General features: G+C 39.6%; 1 protein-coding gene across 2 annotated transcripts in view; it reads right to left on the bottom strand.

Moving 5' to 3' along the window:
• Positions 1 to 828: 828 nt before the first annotated feature.
• Positions 829 to 23,952, bottom strand: part of dph1 (diphthamide biosynthesis 1) — a 61,053-nt gene continuing 37,929 nt past the window's right edge. Inside the window, exons 5-12 of one of the 2 annotated variants that reach the window (XM_075473180.1) lie at positions 20,005 to 20,159; positions 17,883 to 18,004; positions 15,215 to 15,283; positions 14,361 to 14,517; positions 12,053 to 12,153; positions 4,348 to 4,426; positions 1,957 to 2,091; positions 829 to 1,593 (exon numbers count right to left, since the gene is read on the bottom strand). In XM_075473180.1, coding sequence (XP_075329295.1) covers positions 1,510 to 1,593; positions 1,957 to 2,091; positions 4,348 to 4,426; positions 12,053 to 12,153; positions 14,361 to 14,517; positions 15,215 to 15,283; positions 17,883 to 18,004; positions 20,005 to 20,159 — 902 coding nt within the window. In that variant the 3' untranslated portion in view covers positions 829 to 1,509. The remainder of the gene's footprint in view (positions 1,594 to 1,956; positions 2,092 to 4,347; positions 4,427 to 12,052; positions 12,154 to 14,360; positions 14,518 to 15,214; positions 15,284 to 17,882; positions 18,005 to 20,004; positions 20,160 to 23,952) is intronic. The other variant, XM_075473182.1, reaches the window with a different exon arrangement.

Genomic DNA, 23,952 nt, shown 5'->3' with positions numbered 1-23,952 from the left:
TCCCAACCACGTTGTCTTTGTTTTTTGTCTTTGAGCAGTTGGTAGCCATAAAAATGCCAAGCACATCAGAACATCAAATAAAAGAATCTTAAATCTTGCAGATAGTAATGCCAGCTGCTTCCAATTGACTGCTGTTCATTTTAGAAATGAAATTGGTTTTACTCAAATTCTTTATGACTAAGATCAGAAGCTGCCCACTTTAGATGAAAAGGAAGATTTTCTAAACCTCTGGCCTTTTTATTCCTGACAGAATATGCCAATAAATGAATAAAACATCAGGTGAGTGACCGACTGAGCACTCTGCAGGTCAATAATTTATTCTTGACCCTGTGGATCACACAGTGTATGGTGGCAAGTACTGAGGTCTTTAAAACAACTGCTTCTACGAGGACACGTCATGAGCAATATTGATATCTAGCTGGATGGCTGCATCACACTGGCCTCTGTTGCCTAGGAGACACAATGGTTGATCTGACAAGAGAAGCCTGGTAGTTGTAGGCAAATAACAAAATCACCAAAGACCATAAGCACATGAGACAGTGTTTGGTCGTCTGGGAATGTTGACAAGCTCCTTAGTTTCTTCCTGAGGTCACAGTGAGCTGCTGTCAATCAGTTATTGCTGTGGCAAAAAAAAACGGCAATGGAGTGTTTATTTGTTTATTTATTTATTTATGGACAGACTCCGCCATAAATTAATAATGAGCTTGGACAGCAGTCGTGACTAGCTCTGCAAACATCTAGGAACTCACAGCTCTCAGCTTTTAGAAACATGCTCATTGCTCCAGCGAGGCTCTACATTTTAGAAAAAAATAACACTTACTCAAGACACAAGGTTCCTTTTCTCATTTACTGTTTTTAAAATTGTACAAGAAATGCAGGAAAGCAAAACAATGTATATGGTATTCACTCTGTACATCCAAAGAGGTGCCTAACACAATATGTCTGACAGACTTGAAAGCATTTCATGAAGGGAAGCTTATTTCAAATATTGAACATTGAATAGTGCCTTATCAAAGTACAAGTGTTTTGCATTTGACTAAAGACACCCACGTTAAGAGACACTTAATTCCATACAACATGCTCAAGGTCATCTAACTTTCTTTCTCTATCATAAAAGCAGTGTCTGCATTACAAAAAGGCCCACACATCACCCCAATGAGGGAGTACTGACTGTATTTACACAGCAGAAAGCTCCATCGTTTGAATTAGACTTACATGGATATGCATGAGCTTGAACACATGAGCCATTCTTTCAGTGGCGTGTATTTTCAGCTAAGAATACATGTGAAAAGGAGCAGTGAGTCTGGTTTGATCTGCTGTGTTGTAAGATTAGGGATTAGATATGGCTGGTAATCCTTTTGATGAGGTTGAAAACTCCTCTGGCAGTAGCCCCACTCGCTTATAGACAGCCTGGACAAATACCCACTCTCCTCCTGTGGTTTGACCTCCCTCCTTCTGTCAGGCGGCCAGGAGACGAGCCAAAGATAGCTCGGGTCATGATGTGAAAAGTCATTCCCCTTGGCAGCCACAGGGGGCGCACTGACTCTGCTCACACTGTTTGGTAGGAAGGGCTGGCTCTGTGCCTCGTTTCTGCTGGAAGGCAGTGGGACAGCATTAAAACTTGGAACAGTGACAGTACCTACCTCGGACAGATTAGTTGTAATATTAGGCATTATGGCCACTGTTGAGTATATTCATAGAGGTGCATTTAGATTGTTATTGAATCGTCTTTTTTGTTCTTAAATAAATAAGAACATTTAGAAAGCACACGAAGGTGAAGGTTACAGCCACACCTTTAGGAGAAATGCCCCACATACATGTCCTGCTGTCACTGGGCCACTGGGTGTCAGTGTGGTGACATACTGATACAGACTATCAAACTTAGCCTGAATACCCTCTTTACCATCCTTTGCCCAACCCGCTCCTCTCTGTCTTTTATGTCCAAGCCCTGTTTACCTGGGTCTGTCTACGAGTGGGCCGCACAGGTTGGTTGTCAGGGTGGTTGGGCGCCCACGGCCCCAAGCTCTGATTAGCATAGAAGTCCATGGGGTACACTTCCTTCCAGCCTACCTCCTGTAGAGCAACAGCTGCCTGGAAGATAACAAGTTAGAAACATGAATGGAAGGAGTGTCATAAGAAAAAAAAGAGAAAAAAGTAGACGAGATAAAGTTGTTAAAAGCGCTCTCTGAAGTGCATGTTTCTTCTGTATCTCCTTTGTACCTAATACTATATTTGCAGTTTTGCTCAAACGATTTGCAGAAAAACCAGAGTGATGAGAAGACACAGACTGAGTACACAGACAAGGCAGGTGTCAAAATATTAAGCTTGGATAGCATGCAGAGTTGTCATGTTATCCCTATGCAACTGCACTGCGTGACACAACAGCTGTTAGAAGAGAACAACAGCAAAGGCAAGACAGTGCTGTGACATAAGTGCAGACTGCTCCATATGGAAGAGAAGTGCCTGTGAATAATGATTCTCAATGATAGATAGAACGGTGGAATGACTTAGCAGATGAATAAACAAGCATTAGAAATGAACAAATAAATGCTTTCGCTATTCATTTATTCATCCGTCCAATTCCTTATTAAATTTTCAAACTATTTAGATGCCAAGGCTTCAGGATAAATGAGATAATATATGGAAATATGAGGGGAAACAAGCCATAGAATTATTACAAAGCTCCAAAAACACTTACACATTATTAGAGAATTTAGTTGAAAGGAAACATGAAAAATTCAGGCTCAAAGTGATGCAATCTTTCTTTTTTTTCTGGTAGGACATAATATATAATTATTCCTCAGCTTGTGACAAGCTGGTGTTTCTTAACCATCAGTGCAGAGCTAATAGAAAAAAAAAATCCATCTGTGGATAGAAAATAGGCAAGTAAAAGCAGCTGCAAGGAATAAAACAAGTATTACAAATAAAATGTATAAATAAAATTGATGCAAGTAGATTGTAAAAAGCAGTTAATAATTTTTTACAACAAAATCATAGCAAATTATTTTTCTTTAATATCAACCTTTTAAAACATCTATCAAATTACATCAGATTACTCTTCTATAGAAGAAACACTGCAATAGAGGAAAACATGGTCATTTTTTTGCCTTTTCCAAAACATCCTCTAACTTCTCTCCTCTGCCCTCATTCCAGCTGTCTCTTATTTCTCTCGCTATTAACCACTGGTGTCCTCCTCTCCCATCTCTCTGTGGAAGCTTCCTTTGCTAATCCCTGCTCTGACAGGAGAGCCAAGTGTGTCTTATTGACTATAAATATAACATGAGACGCACTGAAAATAAATGCTGCTGCTGCCCCCCCTCCCCATCCCTTCTCCATGCTCACTCTACCCTCCCATCTTGTTCTTCTTCATCTCCATCCTAAATGCCACTGTGAAAAGCACAGCACACTGATGTATGGCTCTCATAGGTATGAGATGAGGAGGAATTAAGTTTTATCACAAACACGTAGATACAAGTGCATCTGAAAATGATTTAAATGCACTTCCCAAATAACTGGTGGGAAGAGCAAATCCTGCAGTAACATAAGAAAACACATTGCTGCATTTCTCAGTACTGTAGGGGCACATTTAACAATTTTAGGCCTCAGTGAAAATACAAAATAAACATTGCTTTATGTTTGGTTGTGAATGCTATCATTTTTCTCCTTTTGAAGTGTAAGTGCTTTAACAAACAGTGCACAAAGATATTTAGTTGGAATAACACGGTAATCGTTTCAAATCACAATCCAATATTCATGACAGCTATACCCCTTGCAGCCATTTTCACAAGGATTTAAATAAGTGGCTTGTTGTTGAGGAAATTATCACTTGAATGAAGTGATAGTCGAATGCTAACCAGTCAAGTCACGTGCAGCAAATAGTTGCCACGCCCATCACAAAGCAAACCTGCCAACAGGTTGCAGCAGCACACACTCAAACACTCGCTTTGAAATTGATCTTTATCGACGGATGTCCGATCTATCTCGATCTCTTTACAAAAACAAGACAGCTGCAGGAAGGATGGGGACGTGTGGTCCTGATACCAGCAGAGGGCGCTAGTCTGCCGCTCTTGGGGCTTTGCATATGAGAGCACTGCTGTGCTAAATGGCATGGAGCAGAAGAGGGAGGAAGGAGTAAGCGAGATATTCCATCTTCAGCACAAGCAGGCCTTGATGAGTGCGACGTAAATTCACTGCTCTTTCAGATATACTTAACATAGTCATTTGTCTCTTGGACTTTGGTAAATGCTTCACCGGTGACATCTGTCAAGGGCTCCCTTTACTGTTTGGAAAGTCTGTGTATGTCCGAGAAGTGAGTGGCAGCTCGTTGAGTGCAAGGTGCGTGTTTACCTCGTATGGAGACAGCAGAGGTTTGGTAAAGGCTGTGCCCCAATCGATGGAAAGGCGTGGGCAAGCGATCTGGACCCACCTGCAAGGAAGACAAGGCACCAATTTGTGCTCAAACATACATTTATGAGTGTAACTGTGTGTGTAAACCTGGAGAAGTGAGAGAAAGTAAGACACCAATATCCTATTAGACAGGCAGGACACATCTGCGATTGCACGCTGCATGTGGATACATGATGCAGTGGGTTGTGCGGGGAGCCTCCCTCCACCTGAGCACAAGCATCTGTGATCTGTCCTGATTTGCAACAGTTCTAAAGACAGCAACACTACACATTCTGAATGCATAGCAAGCCAGTGTAAGGTGGAGGGCTACAAAGTGAGGGGGGGAGGCGTGTAGTGGTCCAGTTGGGTGGACCTGCTGCAGAAGGCATCAACAGAAAAACAGGAAAGAGGAGAACAGAGGTTGAAAGAGAAGAAATGCTGTGAAAGAGAAATGGGAGAGGTTAGGTGAGTGTGAATAAAAAACAGCACCAGCTGGTCTCCATGGAGGTAGCCTACATAGCTCGCAGACAGGGTGGTGGGGTGGGGTGGGGTGTTGTGTATTAGAGAGATGGGGAGGCGTTGGGAAAAAAAGAGGGAGAAGGACAGAGATATGCAGTGATAGGGAGAAAGAGCAACTAGGAGGAAAACAGAAGGAGAGGTTGAAGCAACACAAGCAAGAAGAGAGGGCAGAACAGAGGCAAAAGAGACAGAGAAGACTGGCAGGCAGAAAAGTGTTTACTCTGGAAAATGCATGAGAGAGGGATGAGGAGAGTGTGGACAGCCACAGGGAAGAATGAACAATGGGAAAATGAAGATGGAAAACCACTGGGGCTACAAGGGTTAGCTTTCACAGATCAATGTTATCTCGAGCTCCATCTCTATAGAGGCAGTGTACCATGCCGTGTCCCTAATCCTTATGATAAAGCTCTGTCAGAAATATTGACAAATATGGATTGAGCTGCAGTGCCTAAAAAGACAAATGCTAAATGAAAGGAAATGTCAATAACAACATACCCACTTGAGTTGTGAGAATAAGATTCAAGCACAGAACCGAAGGCTGGATGGTAAACACACGAAACGGGGAAAAACATTTAGCTTTTGTTTTGCTTGAATACTTTCAAGTTAACAATACTGAGTCAAATGCCCCTCCTGTCTGTTCTTCATTTCGGACAGTTTCTCAGCTGCAGAACTGATTGCACCACTGAGTCTCACTTCAGTCTGCTTTCTGTCACAGAAATATTCCAACCCCTCTGGGCAGAAGCTTGGCATTTTCTCATTTTCAAATAATGCAGTTAAAAAAAGAAAAATAAATAAAATCTCCCCCCGGAGAGCCAATTCTTATTCATCCCTCTAATTTGTGACTCAGCAGATTCAGAGACATTAGCACCGAGCACCAATCTCCTAAGACCTAAGTTTGCTGAGTTTAGACAAAGGGTGGAATATGAGATGTGACCTTTAAGTCCATCAGCTTCTATTGCATAATCAGAGACCTTTAAACACGGCAGATGCAACAAAACCACCGCACCCCAAAGACACGGGAAGAAAATGTGCACATGTATGTGCGCAGATGTTCATTACCACCTCTGCTGTGTGTATGGCAAGGCTCAGAGTATTAATACTTTTGGCCAAAAATTTTTGCTGCTTTTTGTAGACCACTTTGGATCAATGTCTTTTTGGAAGCTCAAGGTTATGGCCAAGGTTTCAGCATATTGATAAATGATTTCCTCCAAAATTTTTATATAATCTTCTTTAAGAAGGTTTGTCTAAGATCCAAGGATCACCGCCAAGGCCATCCTGATGAATTTGGTCTCAGCACGGCACCGAGATCTCATGGCAGACCTTCCAGCGAAAAACTACAAGGTTGGTCATTATAGATTTTGATCAAGGAGGACTCCACCTCATCAAGACAGCCGCGTGAAAGCACACTTGACAAATGCAATAGATCAGATGAATAAAGATGGAAAAAATTTCTTTGGTTTGATGAGGAAAATTAAATAGTTTGTATGGCTTTGAATTGACAAAAAAAGAAGAAAACATCAGGTTGTGTGCACAAAAACTTGGCGAGAGAGAGGTCATTTAAAAATTTATAGAGAACAATTCAAACGTTTTGGAGTGACCCAGCTACAAACCAGAATTCCATTCAGAACCTTGAGAGAACTAAAAGACCAGAAAGAAAGCCTGATAGAGGAATGGTCTGAAATCACAGCGGAGACATGTAGAAATCTAGTTAGCAACTCAATTAATTGTTTAACTGCTGTGATGGCAAATAAAACCTGTGCCACTGATTTTCCAGTAAGAGCATGAATATATCTATTTTCACGTTACATTTTTGGGAAAAACTAAGAACCAAACCAAAAATAGAAACAGTTATAAACTACCTTGCCTGAAAAAACAAAGAGAAAACAAACTGAAAACTCAGCTGGATTTAACAAAGCAAATAGGTAAGAGCCTGTCACTCAAAAAGTACTGCAGTGATTTGCAAGTCTCATAGACCAATCATATATACAACATATCTTTGTATGTATTGTAATAAAGTGCACATAGGTACAGAACACTGGACACTGGAATGCGCTTGGGGGTTTGGTAGGGGGTTGTGATTGATGCAGAAAGACTCTTCTGACTAAATCCAATTAGCTCTGAGAGTTCAGTCTGAGTGGAAAGTAAGACAAAAAGCGTGAAAGGAAAAGCAAAAAAAGGATTGCTTTTAAGGAGTAGAAAGCTGAATGATGCAGTTCAGTAAAACGCATAGTTACAAACAAAGCGTTGCCCCAAAATGTTTCTTCAGTCCTTATCTAGCCTTCAATCAAGTCATTATGGCAGAGAATGTCACGGAGAGCACTGAAGCACAGACAAGGCTGAAGGATAGAAAGAGGAGGGAGGTTTAGAGACAGGAAGATGTAGGCTTTAGTCTCAAGCAGTACAATTATTTTACAGTTAATTTTGAAGCTACAAAAAACCATTGAATATATAACGTTGATGGACACATGTCTCCTACAGATGTGTTTACTTCAGTGTAAAATCAAATCTTTCAACACTTACGCGGATTAGAGGAGCCCGATTCAATACTGGTGGGGTCCATGCTATGTTATATAAAAGTAAAACTGCATGACATTTACAGCTGCTATGCAATGTGAGCTCCAGCCAGGCCTCACTGCATTACCTGCTGTGGACCATTACACCCCGACACTGTGAGTAGGATCACCACCTGCATGGCTATGCTTCAATTAGACTCACAGTCTTGACCTATCAAAAGCAAGAGCAACTAACCTTTCAGTACTGCTGTGAAAAAAAAAAGCTCACCTTTAACAGTAAGCTTAACTGAATCCAAACAAAAGATTTAATTTAAATGTGGCCAAAAATTTAATTTCAAACAGAAAGCCAGGAGGTGGAAATGCAGTGGATAGCATTTGCTCTCTAGCTGAGTGCGTATGTGGTGTGCAGACATCTGTGCAATAGTTTAAAATCTGCTTGGGGACAGCCTAATTACACACTTAAGAGCATATGCTAATGGTGGCTCTGTCTTCCCACAGGTGAATATGTGAGTGTTTAATGACAGAGGAAGCCTGGGGGTGGGCTTTGCACTGTGTGCTGTGTCTGCTAGTGCTGAGAAGCTTCAGTTTTCCATTCCTTTGTCTATCTCTCAGTCTCCTCTTTCTCTGTCCTTCTATTCATCCTTAGACATAGCTAGATTTAACACAGCCTCAAACACCTGATGGATTGTGTTGTCTATTGTGGCTCGTGTAGGATGCCTGCGTTCTTAAAATATTCTAAGCAGTTGGGATGAAAAAATTAAATTATAAGAGAAGAACAAAGTGCAATGAAATGCAACAAATTATGATTAGGAAAATTAATAATGGTGAGTTTTAGCATCCAAGTCTGTGGCAGAGAGGTGGATTCCATTTTTGTTTATGAGACCCCAGACCATTTGTATACATTTACAAGGATAAAATATAAAGAAAAGGTCTAGGAAATGAGAACAAAAAAATACATGGATAAGCTATAACATTATAACCACTGATAGATCAAATGAATAGTGCTACACATCTTGTTACAATACAATGCTCTACTAGAGAAACCTGCATCCTGACATTTTCATGAATGTTACTCTGACACTTGCTAGCACCTAAACATTTTTGCAGACTGTATACATACCCTCGCACATAGCAAAAGCACTCACCTACAGTAGCTGCCTCTACAAGCAGAACAGCAGTACACCTACTCAATATTAGGTAAGTGGTCTTAATGTCATGGCCTATCAGTGTACTATGCGTGCATTCAAAACTGAAAATGAAAGAAAAAGTGTTATGTCAAATGTTGAGACTAAGAGATCTCATAGTTTTTATGTGCTCACCAACTTCAACAGATACAATTTAAGGTTCTGACCTCTTCTTCTAATGACGCTGTAAGGGTGGAAAAATGAATAACTTAGCATTCTTATTTGACGAAGGATATTATACTGGTCAACACTGGTCCCTCCATTGTTATATTTCTTGTTTCATCACGTTTTCACGTTTACAACTGAACCATCCTGCTGCAAGTGGTTCAAACTGTGCTTTGACGTTGTCTTGATGAAATAAGCAAAGCTTTCCTTGGAAAGAAGGTTGTCTGCATTGCAGGCAGCACATGTTGCTGTGAAACCTGTAAATATCATCAGTATTGATGCAAATCAATTAATTAATTAAATAATATTTCAGATACATGATTTGATTTGTTGTTGTTCAGCATTTCTAAATAAAAGGTTTAGATGAATTTCAAACATAGCATATTATTATTTTTCTCATATTGCACAACATCTAAACTTTTTCAGTATTAGAAATCTTGATTTGTATTCAAACACATCTGTTATCTTTGGATAAAGACTATACTTGCTGGTGAAACAGATCTTGCTGAAAAGCTTTTTGTCCTTAATAAAGATTTGCTTTGGTTGGGTGAATCGTGCCTGAATTACATAATCCTAGAGTTGCACTCATACGTCAGTCTGAAGAGGAGAGCCAAAAAACAAAGAAAAGAATTACTTTTACCATGATCGCTTTCATTCCAAACACAGCCCCCTCAACTAGCTCTGCATCGCTCCATCTCTTTCTCTCTCCATTTCTCTCAGACCTTCTGTCCCATCTCACCCACTCCTCCCTCACACATCACACCTCTCATTACTCCACAGTGAGAGGCCAGTCCAAGGGAGGGAAGAGCGCCTGTGTCTGTGAGTGTGATGGGAGCTGTTGCATATCACTGTCTTACTAACCTCTTGTCCATCTTAAAACTCTGCTCTTGTGGCTGGAAGTCAGATAAGCCAGACAAATTGATAGGTGGAGTTTCTGATATTTCATTGAAGAAACTTGAAGAGTCTCTTTCTAAAGACAGCAATGAATGTTAGACTGGATAACAGTGGGAAGTGGGGGAGAAATTCAATCTGCTAATGTGATTTCAGAAACATGCATACATGGAAAGACATGTTCTGTTCACCGCTGTTTTAGTTTGGGAGGAAATCTATTGGTATTAAGTCAGATGATTTTACAGCTTACTTGTTTTGTAAGAAGCCTAAAAATAAATCACTGAATGGTTGAGCAACGTAGGATGCCACTTAAATGATGACGAGTGGCTAAAAATACTGTCAAATGCACACAAAATATATAAAGGAGGCAGGGGAATTACTCTCCATATTTATTACATATTCTCTAGAGAATGAGCATGTTGGAAAAGTCAGAAAGAGGCAAGAATGTATTTGCATGGACCTTGGGAATGTAATTTGTAAAAACATTTGTTGTAGAACTTGTAAGGAAGTACAGAGGGATATAAAAGTCCAACGCAGTGCATATTGGGCAGCCAAACAGACACGCCAAGTGTATTAAAGCAAGACTTCATTGTGATAAATGTAGGGGCGGTCACTGCTCCAAACGTTATCCGCAGATTATGGAAAACTACGTCACCAGAAATAAAGTTAGAAATACTGTAAAGCCAACACATGTTAGTTAGACTCAGTGAAGAAGATGAATACTTTTATGACACTCTGTAGGTGTAGCGCTCAGGTTACTGAATTGAATTTCATTGTCATTTTTGTTTGACATATGTAACTTAATTTGAAACTTTCAGCACTCTATTGAACAGTGACAATACTGCCTGTTTGCTTTTGTTATGACAAAAAATGAAGAAAGGATTACAAAGCAAAACAAAAAACATCATAGCCGAGGGCAAGGTTACGTATTTCACTACTTTCTATTACTTATATACTTTGATCTCACTGCAAAAGTAGATCAAGTAAGAATTTTAGTGGATTATCATGTACAAAATTTTCTCACTCTGTGTCAGTACAGGCGAACTTGTAATGATGTGAATGCCAATTTTGTTTATGAAGCTATAAGCTTGAAAACATTGTTTGTCAGCTTTGTTATAGCAAGCACTGCCAAATCATGCTGACACCCAAATTATGTGTGCAATGATGCTTACAGAATACATTTCAAAAGTCGCTGCTTGACGACTTGCTGTGCATCATAACTGTTCTGCAAGGGTCCGTGATGTTGAATGCAAATGATGTAAAAGAGACCGAAGCTATTACAAATTTGAAAACATTGAGCTTTAAAAGTAAGCATTATGCAAATTAATAGGATCATTATTTTACCTTCGGGATTTACTGGATGATGTTTATCATCTCTAATGTCAATACAACATTTTGACAAAACTACTTATGACGTACTTTTTAATTTTTGCAGTGCCTGTTTTCAACCCCTGTCCGAAATGCTTTTAGATAGTGAACGAAACACTTTAGTTTCCGTTTCTTCCAAAAGGCGTGCCTCCAGACAGACCCAGTGTACTGTGATAGACCAAAAATAGCTGTCAGCAAGGCACCTGCACATTTGTTTTTCAAGGTGTACTGAACTAACCAACATTAAGGCATTACACATAATGAAACTGTTTCATTGTGAAGGGATAAAACCTGTACTACAAACAAGGTGTTGCATGTGTGTCAGAGCAGCATCTTATGTCATAGAGTATGCACTCAGGGCTTACTTTGCAGACCTTTAACGTCCACAAAAAGCTATGAAACAACCAGAATGTAACAGCAAAACCCAAAATGCATAATAGTGCCTTTTTAAAAGAGAATGTGAGAAAAAATGAAATATTGATTTTGATATTGAGGAAAACTATGACATGTGAGAGCATGCAAACATGAGCAGATAAGACCAAAAGAATCTCCTCGAGCCTTTTCAGGGATTCAAATGAAATTGCAACCTTTATACTGCATAAGAGAGAATCTGAGTTTTGCTCCAAAAAAGGTTGTTGGAGAAAACTGATCAAAATCACTTCTCACGCCACAGCATCAGCCTAAAACCAGGTACTGCCACAACCTAGATCATGAGCTAAATTTGCTTTTAAAATTTACGTTCTGTAGAAAAAAAACCTGTAAAATGTGCTTCAAGATGGCAAGAGAAAGTTGTCCCTTTTTCTCCTTTTTGTTTCACTGTTTCACAGTATCATCACTGAGGACTGAGTTTTATTCACTCAATGACAATAACCTACCTTATGATATTACTGTTGTTACTTTTGAGGTAAAGTGACTTGGGTGTAACTGACAAGATTGGCGCCCATCGGACCAATGGTAAGGAGTAAACATTTAAAAGCCTAATTAAGACATACATTAGTGTTTATATGAGTAAATCTTAATACTAACGCATCCACATCAGGCATCAGATCCAGTTTGCTGGGGAAAATTTCCGAGAGTAGCACTCGAGTGAAGGACTTGCCCAGAGACTGAAGCCTCGACTCCAGGTGCTATGAAGAGGAAAAACAAAATAATCAGTGTAAAAGGCTGCAATCAACACACAAAATGCAATTCTCTCCAGGGTTCAAACTGCACTATATAAAAAGACAGTTGAAGCAAAAAGTCGCATAGATCATCACTTTTACCTTTACTGACAGTCTTTTAAACCCTCCAGTGAAAGGTTGTCTCGAAGCTTTGCTTCACAGTTATCCAAATATCAATCTGAAGCTTAACATATGCGTCTATTCATTTGCTGCAGAGCCAAGACTACACAATGGTAACTGCATGATGAGCAAGGGAGTAAAGAGAACCTTCCTTCCCTTTATGTCCTCCAGCTACTCCATGCATTGTAAGACAGGTGAGATAAGTGATTCTCCCAAGTTTATGCTGTAACTGTATCTTAACTTTAACTTCATGACCAGAGGTCATATTGCTGCCGCAGTGAAGCATTCAAGTCTTGACTCTCACGATCACTTCATATTCAGCTCCAAACAGCCACTTTCTCAGCTGGATTTCTGTCTTATCATCAAACTGGTGTTTTCCCCACTTCTAATGCGGGAAGTTCTCATTTAAACAGGGTCATTGGATGAAAAATCTGTCACCTTCTATCCTGCGTTAACTTAAAGCAATGAGAGTAACAAAGCAACACCTGTGAAGTCATTTAGTAAATAGAAGCTGTTATCGTTTTCCCTTCTCCCTGCCTGCAGATGTCAAGGCGTCCCTTAAGAATTCAGCTGTCTCATAAGGTATGCACCAAGAGATTCTATACATAAAGGTGAAAGAACCGGTAATAAAGCAAAGCTCAGCCCATCTTCCACTGAGGATGCCTTTTACTTTCTGTTGCACTAATATAGAGGTGAACATCTTTTGGTAAGAAAAAAATAGAGACATAGAAGCTAACTAACTGAATTAACAAAGGTTCCCACACCCATATGATGATGATCCATTCAAGCAATTCTGAAAAAGGAGAGTCAAGACAGAAATTCAGCAAATTGATACCACAGTGTGGAGTTGAGGCCAACTATCTTTGCTTGGTAACTTTTCAAGTATAATTTCAAAACAGGGAAGCTTACAACATACAACTTCCCATACAACAAGCAAGCGTTTGGGACACCAAGGCCCTCAGTGTTGCCTTCCATTTGCAACGCACCAGATCAATGCACAACCATGAAGAGTAATAGGCACAGATGATGCTGGGACAAACTTTTCATCCTCAAGGTGAGTTGAATGAGGCCCCTTGAGTAAAGGCCCAAACAATATATATATATATATATATATATATATATACACACACACACACACACACACACACACACACACACACACACACACACACACACATATACATTATATGAATCTGTTTAGCAAGTTTAGGGAACTCTGCTCCCTTGGTGATTCTGCCTTTGAAGTTGTCGGCAGTGGACTGAGGTGATATGAACGCTGACAGCGTCCGAAGTGAGCGAAAAAAAATCCCAGTAAAGTTCTTTTGTAAGATAAAGGTAAGAGCACTGCTGATGTCCACTGTCCTTGGGAAGATGTCATGGAAGACATTTCCATGACCAGGCTTTTGTCACATAGAATTATGTCCTCTCACTTGTAGGGTTATCTGACACAAACACTTCTTAATCTCAACAGATCGCTATGGGAGAGATGGAGAGTTTTTATTCAAAACCCCCTTTTAAATTCGTCCTCTCCTGTAACCCTAAAAATAAAACTTTTTTTTTCTCTGATCTCTGGTTGCCATTTTAACATCAACGCTAACTTAATCTCTCAAGTCTGGATTTTGACAAACAAGAAAAGGCTCCATTATGAGCCTGAGAATATGTTTTGTCCGATGATACGTAGGTAATGTGGTTATAAATCTTTCACATTCAAGCTTTGGACAAGATTTTGAACAGCAGGAATTTACCACTATATTTTTATACTCTGGAATATCTATGTATGGCTGGTTTGACTTGTGTTCCCAAAGTGACAGCAGAAATTGCTCAAAATTCCTTGCAACACTCAAACACAAGATCAAGGAAAAAGCTTTCTAGGGATGTTTGGCTGCATCATCCTTAATGAGAAATAACAAGCTGCCACAGTGAAGATTCTGGTCCAGTGAGTAGTACATGTCACCAAATCAGTTCATAAAGAAACTCACAATGAGAAGTTTTATAAGCCATTGCACAAGTGTCCTGAGGACAAGCAGACTGTTGAAATGAGGATGCAAACTCACCTCCAGGACTTTGGGACTGCCCTGTCGGCCTAGCGTTCCCAGGATAAGGCCCCATCTATGGGCCAGTTTAGCCTTGTCAATAGCCTCCAGCCTTAAAGCACGCATGGCCTCGTGGTCATAGTACTCCCTAGAGAACACTTTATTGTAGGGGTCATATCTGCAAACAAGCACAGACAGAAAAATGCCAAGACAAACTGATTTTAATTGGATGTGAGCACAAGAATAAATGGACAAAACATTCCATGCAAATTGCCAGGTTTTGTTAAGGTAACTTTCTTGAGAACAGAAAGGAAAGTTGAGAAATCTAATCATGAAAAACCATCAAGTATGACTAGAGCCAGTGCATCTTAGGGAAAACTGAGGCATTTCTGAGCTTCTAATCTCCTTTTCTCTGGTACAAGGGGTACACTTGAGATTAGAATCGTGCTTATAAGAGAGACCTGTGATCTGTGCTGCAGTGCGTATGTGTATAACAACACAATTTTACTTTGCATGCAAGCACAGCCTCATCAAAAGAGAATTTCATGCTCAGAACATGTTGTCATGGTACTGAAATAATGATGATGAGTGCAAGTGATTTTAAAACTTGAAACGCTCCGAATAACATAACAAAACATCCTTTACGTGCTTAAAACATGATGTGATTCATTTCATTCTGTATATTACATTATATGATTTTCTCTCCAAAAATGCTTACTTTTCTTCTTTTCTTTCTAAATCATGCAGTAAGAATATTTATTCAATTGTCAATTTTACAAGTTGCGATAAAAAAGTGTGACACTTGTCGGTGATGCAAGCATACAAAGAGCAGAGATGTTATGATGTATATCTTACACCATTTTGTTTCACAATACCTGAATGCAGGGATATCTGGGTTTGCAATCATGACTGACTCCAAGTGAAATCTTCCATCTCCAAGATAACTATAGAGAAAACAAAGATCAATTTATGTCCTGAGGTCAATAAAATGAGAAGGATATAAAAGAAAGAATATCCCCTCTGGACATTCAAAATTCAATAAAAAATAAAAAAAAGATAATGAATAATGACATCCCATCCTTTTCATCTATTCTCATTCCAAATCCTTTAAAACCTATGAATCTCTGCAGCCTTTTAACAGAAGATCAGTGTTTAAAGGCAGGTGGGCTGAGGCTTAGGTTGAGGGCTACCCACCTCTGCTGTCCAGGAAACATGACCCCAGCGATTGGAGCATGCCGTTTACCGAGATTACAAACTCTACCAATTAACCCAGGGTCTGATGTTGGGGATTCACAAAGGCTCAAGCAGAGGCAGACTTCAGAAACCATAAATGCACAGCAGCATGTTTGTGCCAAAAAAAAAAAAAAAGGAAAAAAGAGAGGGGTTTCTTACATAAACCTCTCCTTCGGGGTGAGGCTGAGAAGAATCCTGCCGTTAGTGTGAGGGGGCTCAGGTCGGCACCCGCTCCGAGTTGGGAGATGCAAATAAACTCAGTAATTGGTTTCTGTTTGGAGCAACTTAAAACAGGCAGTGGGTGGTCTGCTATACGGACTATACCTAGAGAAATGACTAGCCCTGACTTTATTTGTCGAGTGTGTTTATGTGAAAACACACAACTGTGCCTCTGTTTGTGTCTTGTGCAATAACAGTGAACAGCAGCACAAAATGATTCCAAGCACAGCTCCTGCTGCACTGTTTCTTTTTGTTTGGAAACATCCCTGGTCCTCATATAATTATATCCCCAACAATGAGCCGGCTGTGCTTCAGCCACTGTTGTCCTGAGCACTCTGTAGCTGTAAGAAGCCGATGTGCTTCATTTCTACATCTCTCTATCACCACAGACATTGCATCATTATGCTATTGCTCTTTGCAAAAACTGCTCTCAGTATAATGAGAAATGCTACGTGCCTTTGCATTGTCATCTCATTCACATCCTCATATTGTTCTATTATGAGAAACAGCTACAGCACAGGCAGCCGATAGAAACGGTCCACTGACCATGTCTTTAAATTCTTTTCAATGGATCTTCTTTTCCTTTTGTCTCTTCAGACTTGGCCCTTTCAATGCTCCTAGATTGGCCCCAAAGAATAGTAAAACGCTTTTCATTCTCTATAATGCCCCAAAAAAATATTTAAAAAAAATGCAATTACAACTTGTGCATATACCATTTCTGAAGCACTGACTCATTTCTAATTAATGTAAGACAGCCCAATGTTAAATATTGTTTTTATCCAAGATGATAAAAAAAGCATGCGTTGTTCAGAAGAGGTATCGGTGCAAATACGCTTGATCTGCGCAGCTTTTCTTACTGATAATGAATGATCAGTTTCGTCATTAACCAAACAGTAATTCGTAAAAGTAAAAGGAAACTTAATTAAAGTTGGAAACTCTTTACTCTGTAATGAAGCTTTCAGTGTTGCTGTCAAGACAAAACAAAAGACTCTGGCTGTCTGGTGCTATACGAGAAGAGGAGATATGGCCCATGTTAGGAGGTCTGAAGTCCTCAACATGTTTTTACGTTACTCCTGTGTGTAATATAATCTAATGTATCCACTGTGCATGTAAGTAAGTGAGATGTAGAGAATACACTCTCGTTCTCAACACTTCTGCACATCACCACTGACATACCAAGGACAACATATATTTTATAAGTTTCCACTCAGGCTTATAGCAAAGCTTGCCCACATGTTGTTGCTTTAATTTCATGCACTGGGAGGTTTTAATCGCATGGGCTGGCACTAAACGTGCGCAGATCAGACACAGGAAGAGTTGCACCTATGCATAATTAAATCAGCAGAATTACATTATCTCACTGTGCACAACAAAGCGTAGGATTTCTAGACTGTGGAGCAGCACGAGATGTATCGACACAAAGCAGCTGTGAGGATGTTGTTTGCTTCTCGGACCTGATGCTTTGCCAGATCACTCTCTTCAGTGCAGAACAAGACGAACCGAAATTTCTTACGTGCACAGTGTTTATGTGACAACAGAGATGAGCTTCTGGCTGCATTCATCATGATTTTCCCCAGAAAAAGGGGAAGGTAATTACACAAGCTGTATCAAATTTACAAACAAACTGTGGTGCACAGTTTCTTAATTCTAACCATGCACATGACACAGTAAGTGTTAAATGTTGTCAAAGCATTACTTTAAAACTTGGGAAATTTGGCGAGGATATGGAAACGCGGCAGTTTGAAACAGCCAAAAGTGTCGGATTATATCCAATTCAATGATTTTCATGGTGAGAATGTATTTTCAGCCTTTTTCTGGATCATCATCTGGCTAATTCTCGCTGCATATGGAACTAAGACATAGCTAATTATTCCTACCAGTTAAGTCTTGCGTGACTTGAGTATTGTCACACTGATTTTTACTTATATCACATGGGTAGGCATGGTATTGGCAGGAGTAACTATGAAGAGGTGAATGGGGAGGTAACAATGATTGGATGAGTCAATGCTACATAAGCTCTGCCAACTTAAAAAAAAAGGAAGAAGAAAAAACGGCTGTGTGGTGGAAGATAACAGGAATGACATTTCTTACATTACGGCATCAACATGGCGATCCAAGCGAGGGGAGGTACAGCCCAAAATTTCTCCAGGTGAGAGAGGGCGACACTGTGGGACAATCACATCGTACTCTGCTTTCAGAGCTGCACTTACGGCCTGCAACATGTAGGAAGGGAGAAAGAATAAAACTAATAAGTCTCAAATAGGTGGTAGGGTGTGTCAAAAAATCTGAATGCTACTCTGTGTGCAAATATTCAGTAAATGGGACAATATCAAACATGCCCCTATTAAACTGTGTGTGAAGACAGGATTTCTGAATTGATCAAATGTGGCATGACCTTCAACTTGCAACACTTACAACCAAACACAATCTCACGAAAATGACCAAAGATGTTTTTTTTGTTCTAACCCTTCTGTTATTGATCTACTTGTATGGTTTGGTTCATTGTCTTCTTGAATCACCTGGCCTTGATTGTTGATACAATTTAGATTTTTTGTCTTTTTATCCAATTACCATGATGCTACCTCTACTATAACTTAAAGATGGTGTGAGGTTTAGATGAGAGTGCAGAGGGCATTTTTTTGTTTTTCTAATGTGCCCTGGGCATTTTTGCCAAATTATTAAACTTTTATCTCTGTCCACAAAATATTAAGTAGGTGAACAAGGTGGTCTTTGGAAAATTTAAGATACAGAGTAATGTTTTTTTTCTCTTTCTTTTTGGAGTGAAATCAATTAACTATTTTGGAAGTTCTAAACATATTTTAAGGTGTTTTGTTGTTCTCTTTGGGCTGTTGTTCATTTCTTTCTGTTAGTGTGGCCAGCAGCGGTTGCACGCTCCAAGTGACAAATTTCCAATTACATTTGCAATCTTTCTAATTTTGCATGCTCATATTAAAAATTAGACTTAGACTTTAATTTAGCGTGTATTATTTCATTTGAAAACAATGAGAACAAGTCTGGAGAAAAAAAAAAAATCTCAACAGTAAGTCTAACGGTGTGGACTGTTTGCACTTGATGTAGGACGAAAAGTAAATAGAACTGCAAAAGATGGGAAAGTGATGGAGGGCAATGGGGCATAGAATGAGAAAAGCCAAAAAACGACTTTACTGAAATAATGGCCCTAAAGTGATCATGTAAGAGTTATGCATGACAGTCTTTCTCTCAGAGATTAACTCTAAAAGCTGGCACTTCTGTTTAAATCCTCATGAACACTGACCAGTGTCTGGCCATTACAGTAAAAATACATATTGAAATATTTGAAAGCATTAAATGGGGAATAATTGCCTGCTGAAAAATTGACTTTGTAGTGATTCAGAAGAGTCAACTCTTCCAAAACCCTACAACCAAATAAGCAAAGCTCGGAAACCAAAGAAAAAAGAGAAAACATTACAGCGAACAGAAAAATAGTTAGTGTGCCCTGAGGTAAAATGACACATTGAACAATCTAAGGCTAATGTAAGGCAGTGCATGGGGAATCTGGGTGTATTCTGAGCTTCAATCGTAAGTAAGACCATAAGACGAGTTGAGATGCAGGCAGCCATTCATACACCATTAAATCAATGCACAGAAACATAGATGCACATATATACCAATTGATATTCTGAAAGACCCAAACATACAATGTAATATTACCCAAGAGGGTGGGGCGTGATTTAAAAATAGCAGTGGTTAGATTAGTGAAAGCTCAAAGTCGTGTTGGTTCAACTTGGCAAATGAAAGCAGCAGAGTACATTACAGAATGGCAAGGCAGCAAGCCTGAGAGAGGGATGTTAAAGCTTAATACTATAGCTGTTGCCACTGCTTACATAAAGAGCAGTCCTGAGCACGATGCTGAACTGAGAGGCCCCTTGAGGTCGTTGCACCTTTCAAATCAAAAATAACTGCTCCCAGATTTCACAAACCCACACTTGAATTGAACTTAAGAGTGTTCATAAAAGCCAGGAATCATAAAAATAAACTGTGCAAGTGTTGAGATGAATAGGTGTGTGTATATTCCTATTCTGTGTATGCAAATAACATCATATCGTACAGAAAATACCCACAATTGACAACTCGAACTCGAGTAAAGATAAAAAAAAAATATCCGTCTGCCTCTAACATGAAAATGAACTCATTCACATGCATACAGAATCAGACAGAAGAAGTACTTTATCACCTGCAGCGCTGCCACAAACTGAATAGTGCTGACGAGTGCCAAAGTTTGTCCAGGAGGGAAGTTAAACTTGACTGTGTCCAGAAAGTGTGCATTGTCCATCTGGATATCCACAAACACATACAGCATCTTAATACCCGCTGTGGAATCTATGGGGACTGTAAGAAGGCAAAGACAAAGGGAAGACAGATGAATTATTCACTCTATTATTTCAGGTAAGCCTGCATTATATGCAATATTGATGGGGCCTCAAACAATAAAATGCTGCACATTCAGACATACACCAATCAGCCATAACATTAAAACCACTGACAGATAGGGTGAGCAACAATTCTCATCTTGATCCAAAGGATCTTTTGCTAAGGTCCTGGTAAAAGACACTCCAGGACACCATCAGATGTTCTTTGACCACGCCTGGACTGGTCAGAGCTCCTTTGGCAGGTGGTCACATAGTTATGGCTGATCGGTGTGCATCTATATGGGTACCAGTGCATGCACATATATAACTCATGGTTGGCACCTGTGTGATATAATTGAAACTCATTCAGATCAATTCTTTAGCTCATGCAGAAATTGATGCAAAGACGTAACTTATTTAGGGAAGGAGAGAGATACATGTGATTGCTATTAGTGCCTGGTTACCATGCCTGGGAGGTGCAGCTGGAGGTGATGCTGAGCATAGTAGGCAATGGTCCACGAAAACGAGGAAGACGGAAGAATTGTTGCTGTCTTTATCATCATGATTATATTCCTCCCCTTGTGTTACATATAATTTGCACATTAGAAGATGAGGGCTCTTTGTTATGATTAAATAAATGACCCCTTAAGATGCAGCAAAAATTATGGGCCTGTGCAGCTCACTTGATGACCTAGAAACAACAACAAAGACACATTGGAGCGAGGTGCCGAAAATGGATAGTGAATGCAGATAGAGATGCTACTGTCTCAACAGAGGACTGAAGGCACAAGGGATGAGAACAGAAGTAAGCTATGAGAGATCCCCATAGAAGTAGGCTGGAAAAAACTAATTCGATATAGGAGGTGGGGTAGGTGATTTCATAGTCAACTATATAAAGTCTAAATGATTCGGCATGGAAGACAGGAGTGGAAAACGTAACAGGACAACAAGTATGTGAATTTAAGTTATCAATTAATTGGAAAAGTAAAAATCGGGCAAGCATTTATAAAGTTGGGCACATGTTGAGAGGAGAACCAAGAAGCTAAACGTGACGTTAAAAAGATCGGGGTAGATAAGTTAAACTCTATTGAGAATAACAGCAGTCCATTGCTTGTTTATAGGCACTCCCAAGACGTTAAGGGCTGAGCAAAGTGACATCGATCTGTGTTCACATTAGCATGGTAGCCTGAGTGCACTTAGGTGCTGCAGCAAGAGACAGTCAAAGAGACAGACAAGACTCAGTTGCACCATCACTGGTTTTTATTACAACGTGTTTTGGCATTAAGGTCAATTAGAGCACCTGCTTTTTAATGTCCATGTAAACAAAAACTCTCATCTATTCATCAAAGAAAAAGTTGAATGTAAAGGTCCAGTTACAAATACTAAATTTGTCGTAATGAACTAATCTATTCTTAGTATTTGAAATAATTTCTGAAAAACAGTTTGTTCTTATTCAAATTATTCTAAAGATATTTAAATTATTCTAAAGATATTGATATCTGCCTGTGATGTCTGTGAAGGCAGAAAAACCTGAAAATTAATTTAGAAGTAATGACTTTCAAGCATGACTTTTGACCCACTAAAAATGTGCGTTGAGGTTGAGGTCTTACACAAGGTGACCGTTAGGGGTGCGTTGTATTGATGCTTTGCATGTTTTGTATTGTCGATTTTTAGCGCCACGCTTGGTTTAGGGACCTCACATACTATCAACAATACGCTGCTGTCACTTTTTCTGTTGTGATTTGAAGATCAACAAAATCCCAAACCTTTGTATTCACCCCGTATTTACCGTTAATCAGACTACACATTTATTTACATCCTGTAAATCAGCTTCCAGTAGGAGTGATCAGGTGTGCCCCGTTGTGGAATCCTCCGGTAACAAGTGTACTACACAGGCAAGTATGTGAGCAGTTAGTGCTGAGAACGGGGACGTAAAACAGCAACTGCAGCCTTAGTCTGTACAGTTTGACAGGCTAAGCACTGCTTTTTCTCCATCATGCACACACACACACACACACACACACACACACACACACACACACACACACACACAGATGAAGACATAAGAAACTCAATGGGATTCGTTGTCTTGCCCAGGGACACTTCAACATGTCTGGGGATACCAGGGATACCGGGGACCAAACCAGTGACCCACTGTGGCCTCTGGAACAGGTATGTAAAGGAAATAATGTCCAAACATGAGTGATCATCCACATCACTGTCTCCACCCTCCTCTTCACACTCTGTTTACACATCTCTGCCACAGATACATAGAAGAATCTTTTTTGTGTGTGTGTGTGTGCGTGCGTGTATAAGATGTGGATTTGTGTAGAAACGGGGACATTTACAGAAAACCCACTGATGTGGCATCTTCCCACAGAGTACAGTGCAGGTGTAGATCTATTTATTTGGGCTATCAACAGGTAAAACAAGGCTTTATTTATCCGATTTACAGCCTTTAATGGGACTGGTCTCAGACTGCCTCTTGAACACAGTTGCTCACTCTTGACTCTGGATTGTTGTGCAGTGGAAGAAAAGCAAAGTCAGAAATTGAAAATAGCAGCTTTCTCTGCGTTGATGATAGCTTCACCCACTATTGAATACGCTATTAGCTCTTCAGTTTACATTCAACACACTGTTGAAAGAAATACATAAAAAAACAATAAAATAGTGATATATTTCCTTTTCTGTTTCTTTTTAATAATTTTCAATGACAAACACGAGCGGCTGAACTTATCCAATATTGCAACTCGCTATTGAGTGTCGTTACTATAGTATTGTAGTTTTAGTTTTACAGTACTGGAGAAAGTGAGCAGGTATGCTTTAGCTGCAGGCGATGGAGCTGGGGGTGGGAACTAATTTGCATATTCAACGTTCAGCGCATACTAAATGATGTAAAGGTGTAGAGTTACATCCATGCCATTTTAAAATATAAATGCATAATTTTCAGTGAGGAAAACAAAAGTGTTTGAATGTGCAGTTTTGTACAGAGATACATTTTTTTGGAGTTAAGGTTTTAGCCAAAAGAGAAGCTTTAAAAGTTAACAATATTAAGTGAGGATTATCATAATTTATACCAGCAAACAAGATCATATCATTAAACCATGGCTACATGATAATCCCGTGTAATGCTGGACAACATGGACACATTTCATGGTGGTAAATTATGAGAGTATGCTGAGACTCCAACACAAATTTTGCAGAGTAAATAAAAGGGAAATAAAGAAACACAGGGGAGACTCTGAATGTGAGTCAGTCAAAACATTAGTCTTTCATCTTCTTCAGGTGGCTGACATCTTGGGGAACAGTGCAGTTGATGTCCTCGTGACTGAGTGATCAAGGGAAGGATCACATACAGCTCCATATATATACTGGGGTTTTCTCGGAATCTGTGTGTAGTTTGATTTCTTTGAAAATATCTTCCATCACGTAATGTTTGATCTAACTTCAAAACCCATAAAGACTTCAGCGCATTCTTTGCATTTAATGGGTGCTTTTGAGCATAAATGGGAATATGTTCCCCTTTTAACTCTTCTGTAAACATACATGCCCGCATGCACACACGTCTCCCATGATGAACAAATGGTGAATGAGCCTACATACACAAAACAAACAGACAGCTTTTCAGTTGGTTTAACATTCTGCTGATCGTTTCTGGTATTTTGAAGAGGTGAGGTTGTTCTGACAGAAATATATCAAAACTATTGATTTAACATTTTCTCCTATGTTCTGCAAGAGACAGACAATGGGGGTGAGGGTGAATGTCCTCAAAA

The sequence above is a fragment of the Odontesthes bonariensis genome, chromosome 9, assembly GCF_027942865.1.
Source record: "Odontesthes bonariensis isolate fOdoBon6 chromosome 9, fOdoBon6.hap1, whole genome shotgun sequence".
Classification (NCBI taxonomy): Eukaryota; Metazoa; Chordata; class Actinopteri; order Atheriniformes; family Atherinopsidae; genus Odontesthes; species Odontesthes bonariensis.
Note: the sequence above shows the minus strand (reverse complement) of the source record. Positions and strands in the feature narration are given on the sequence as shown.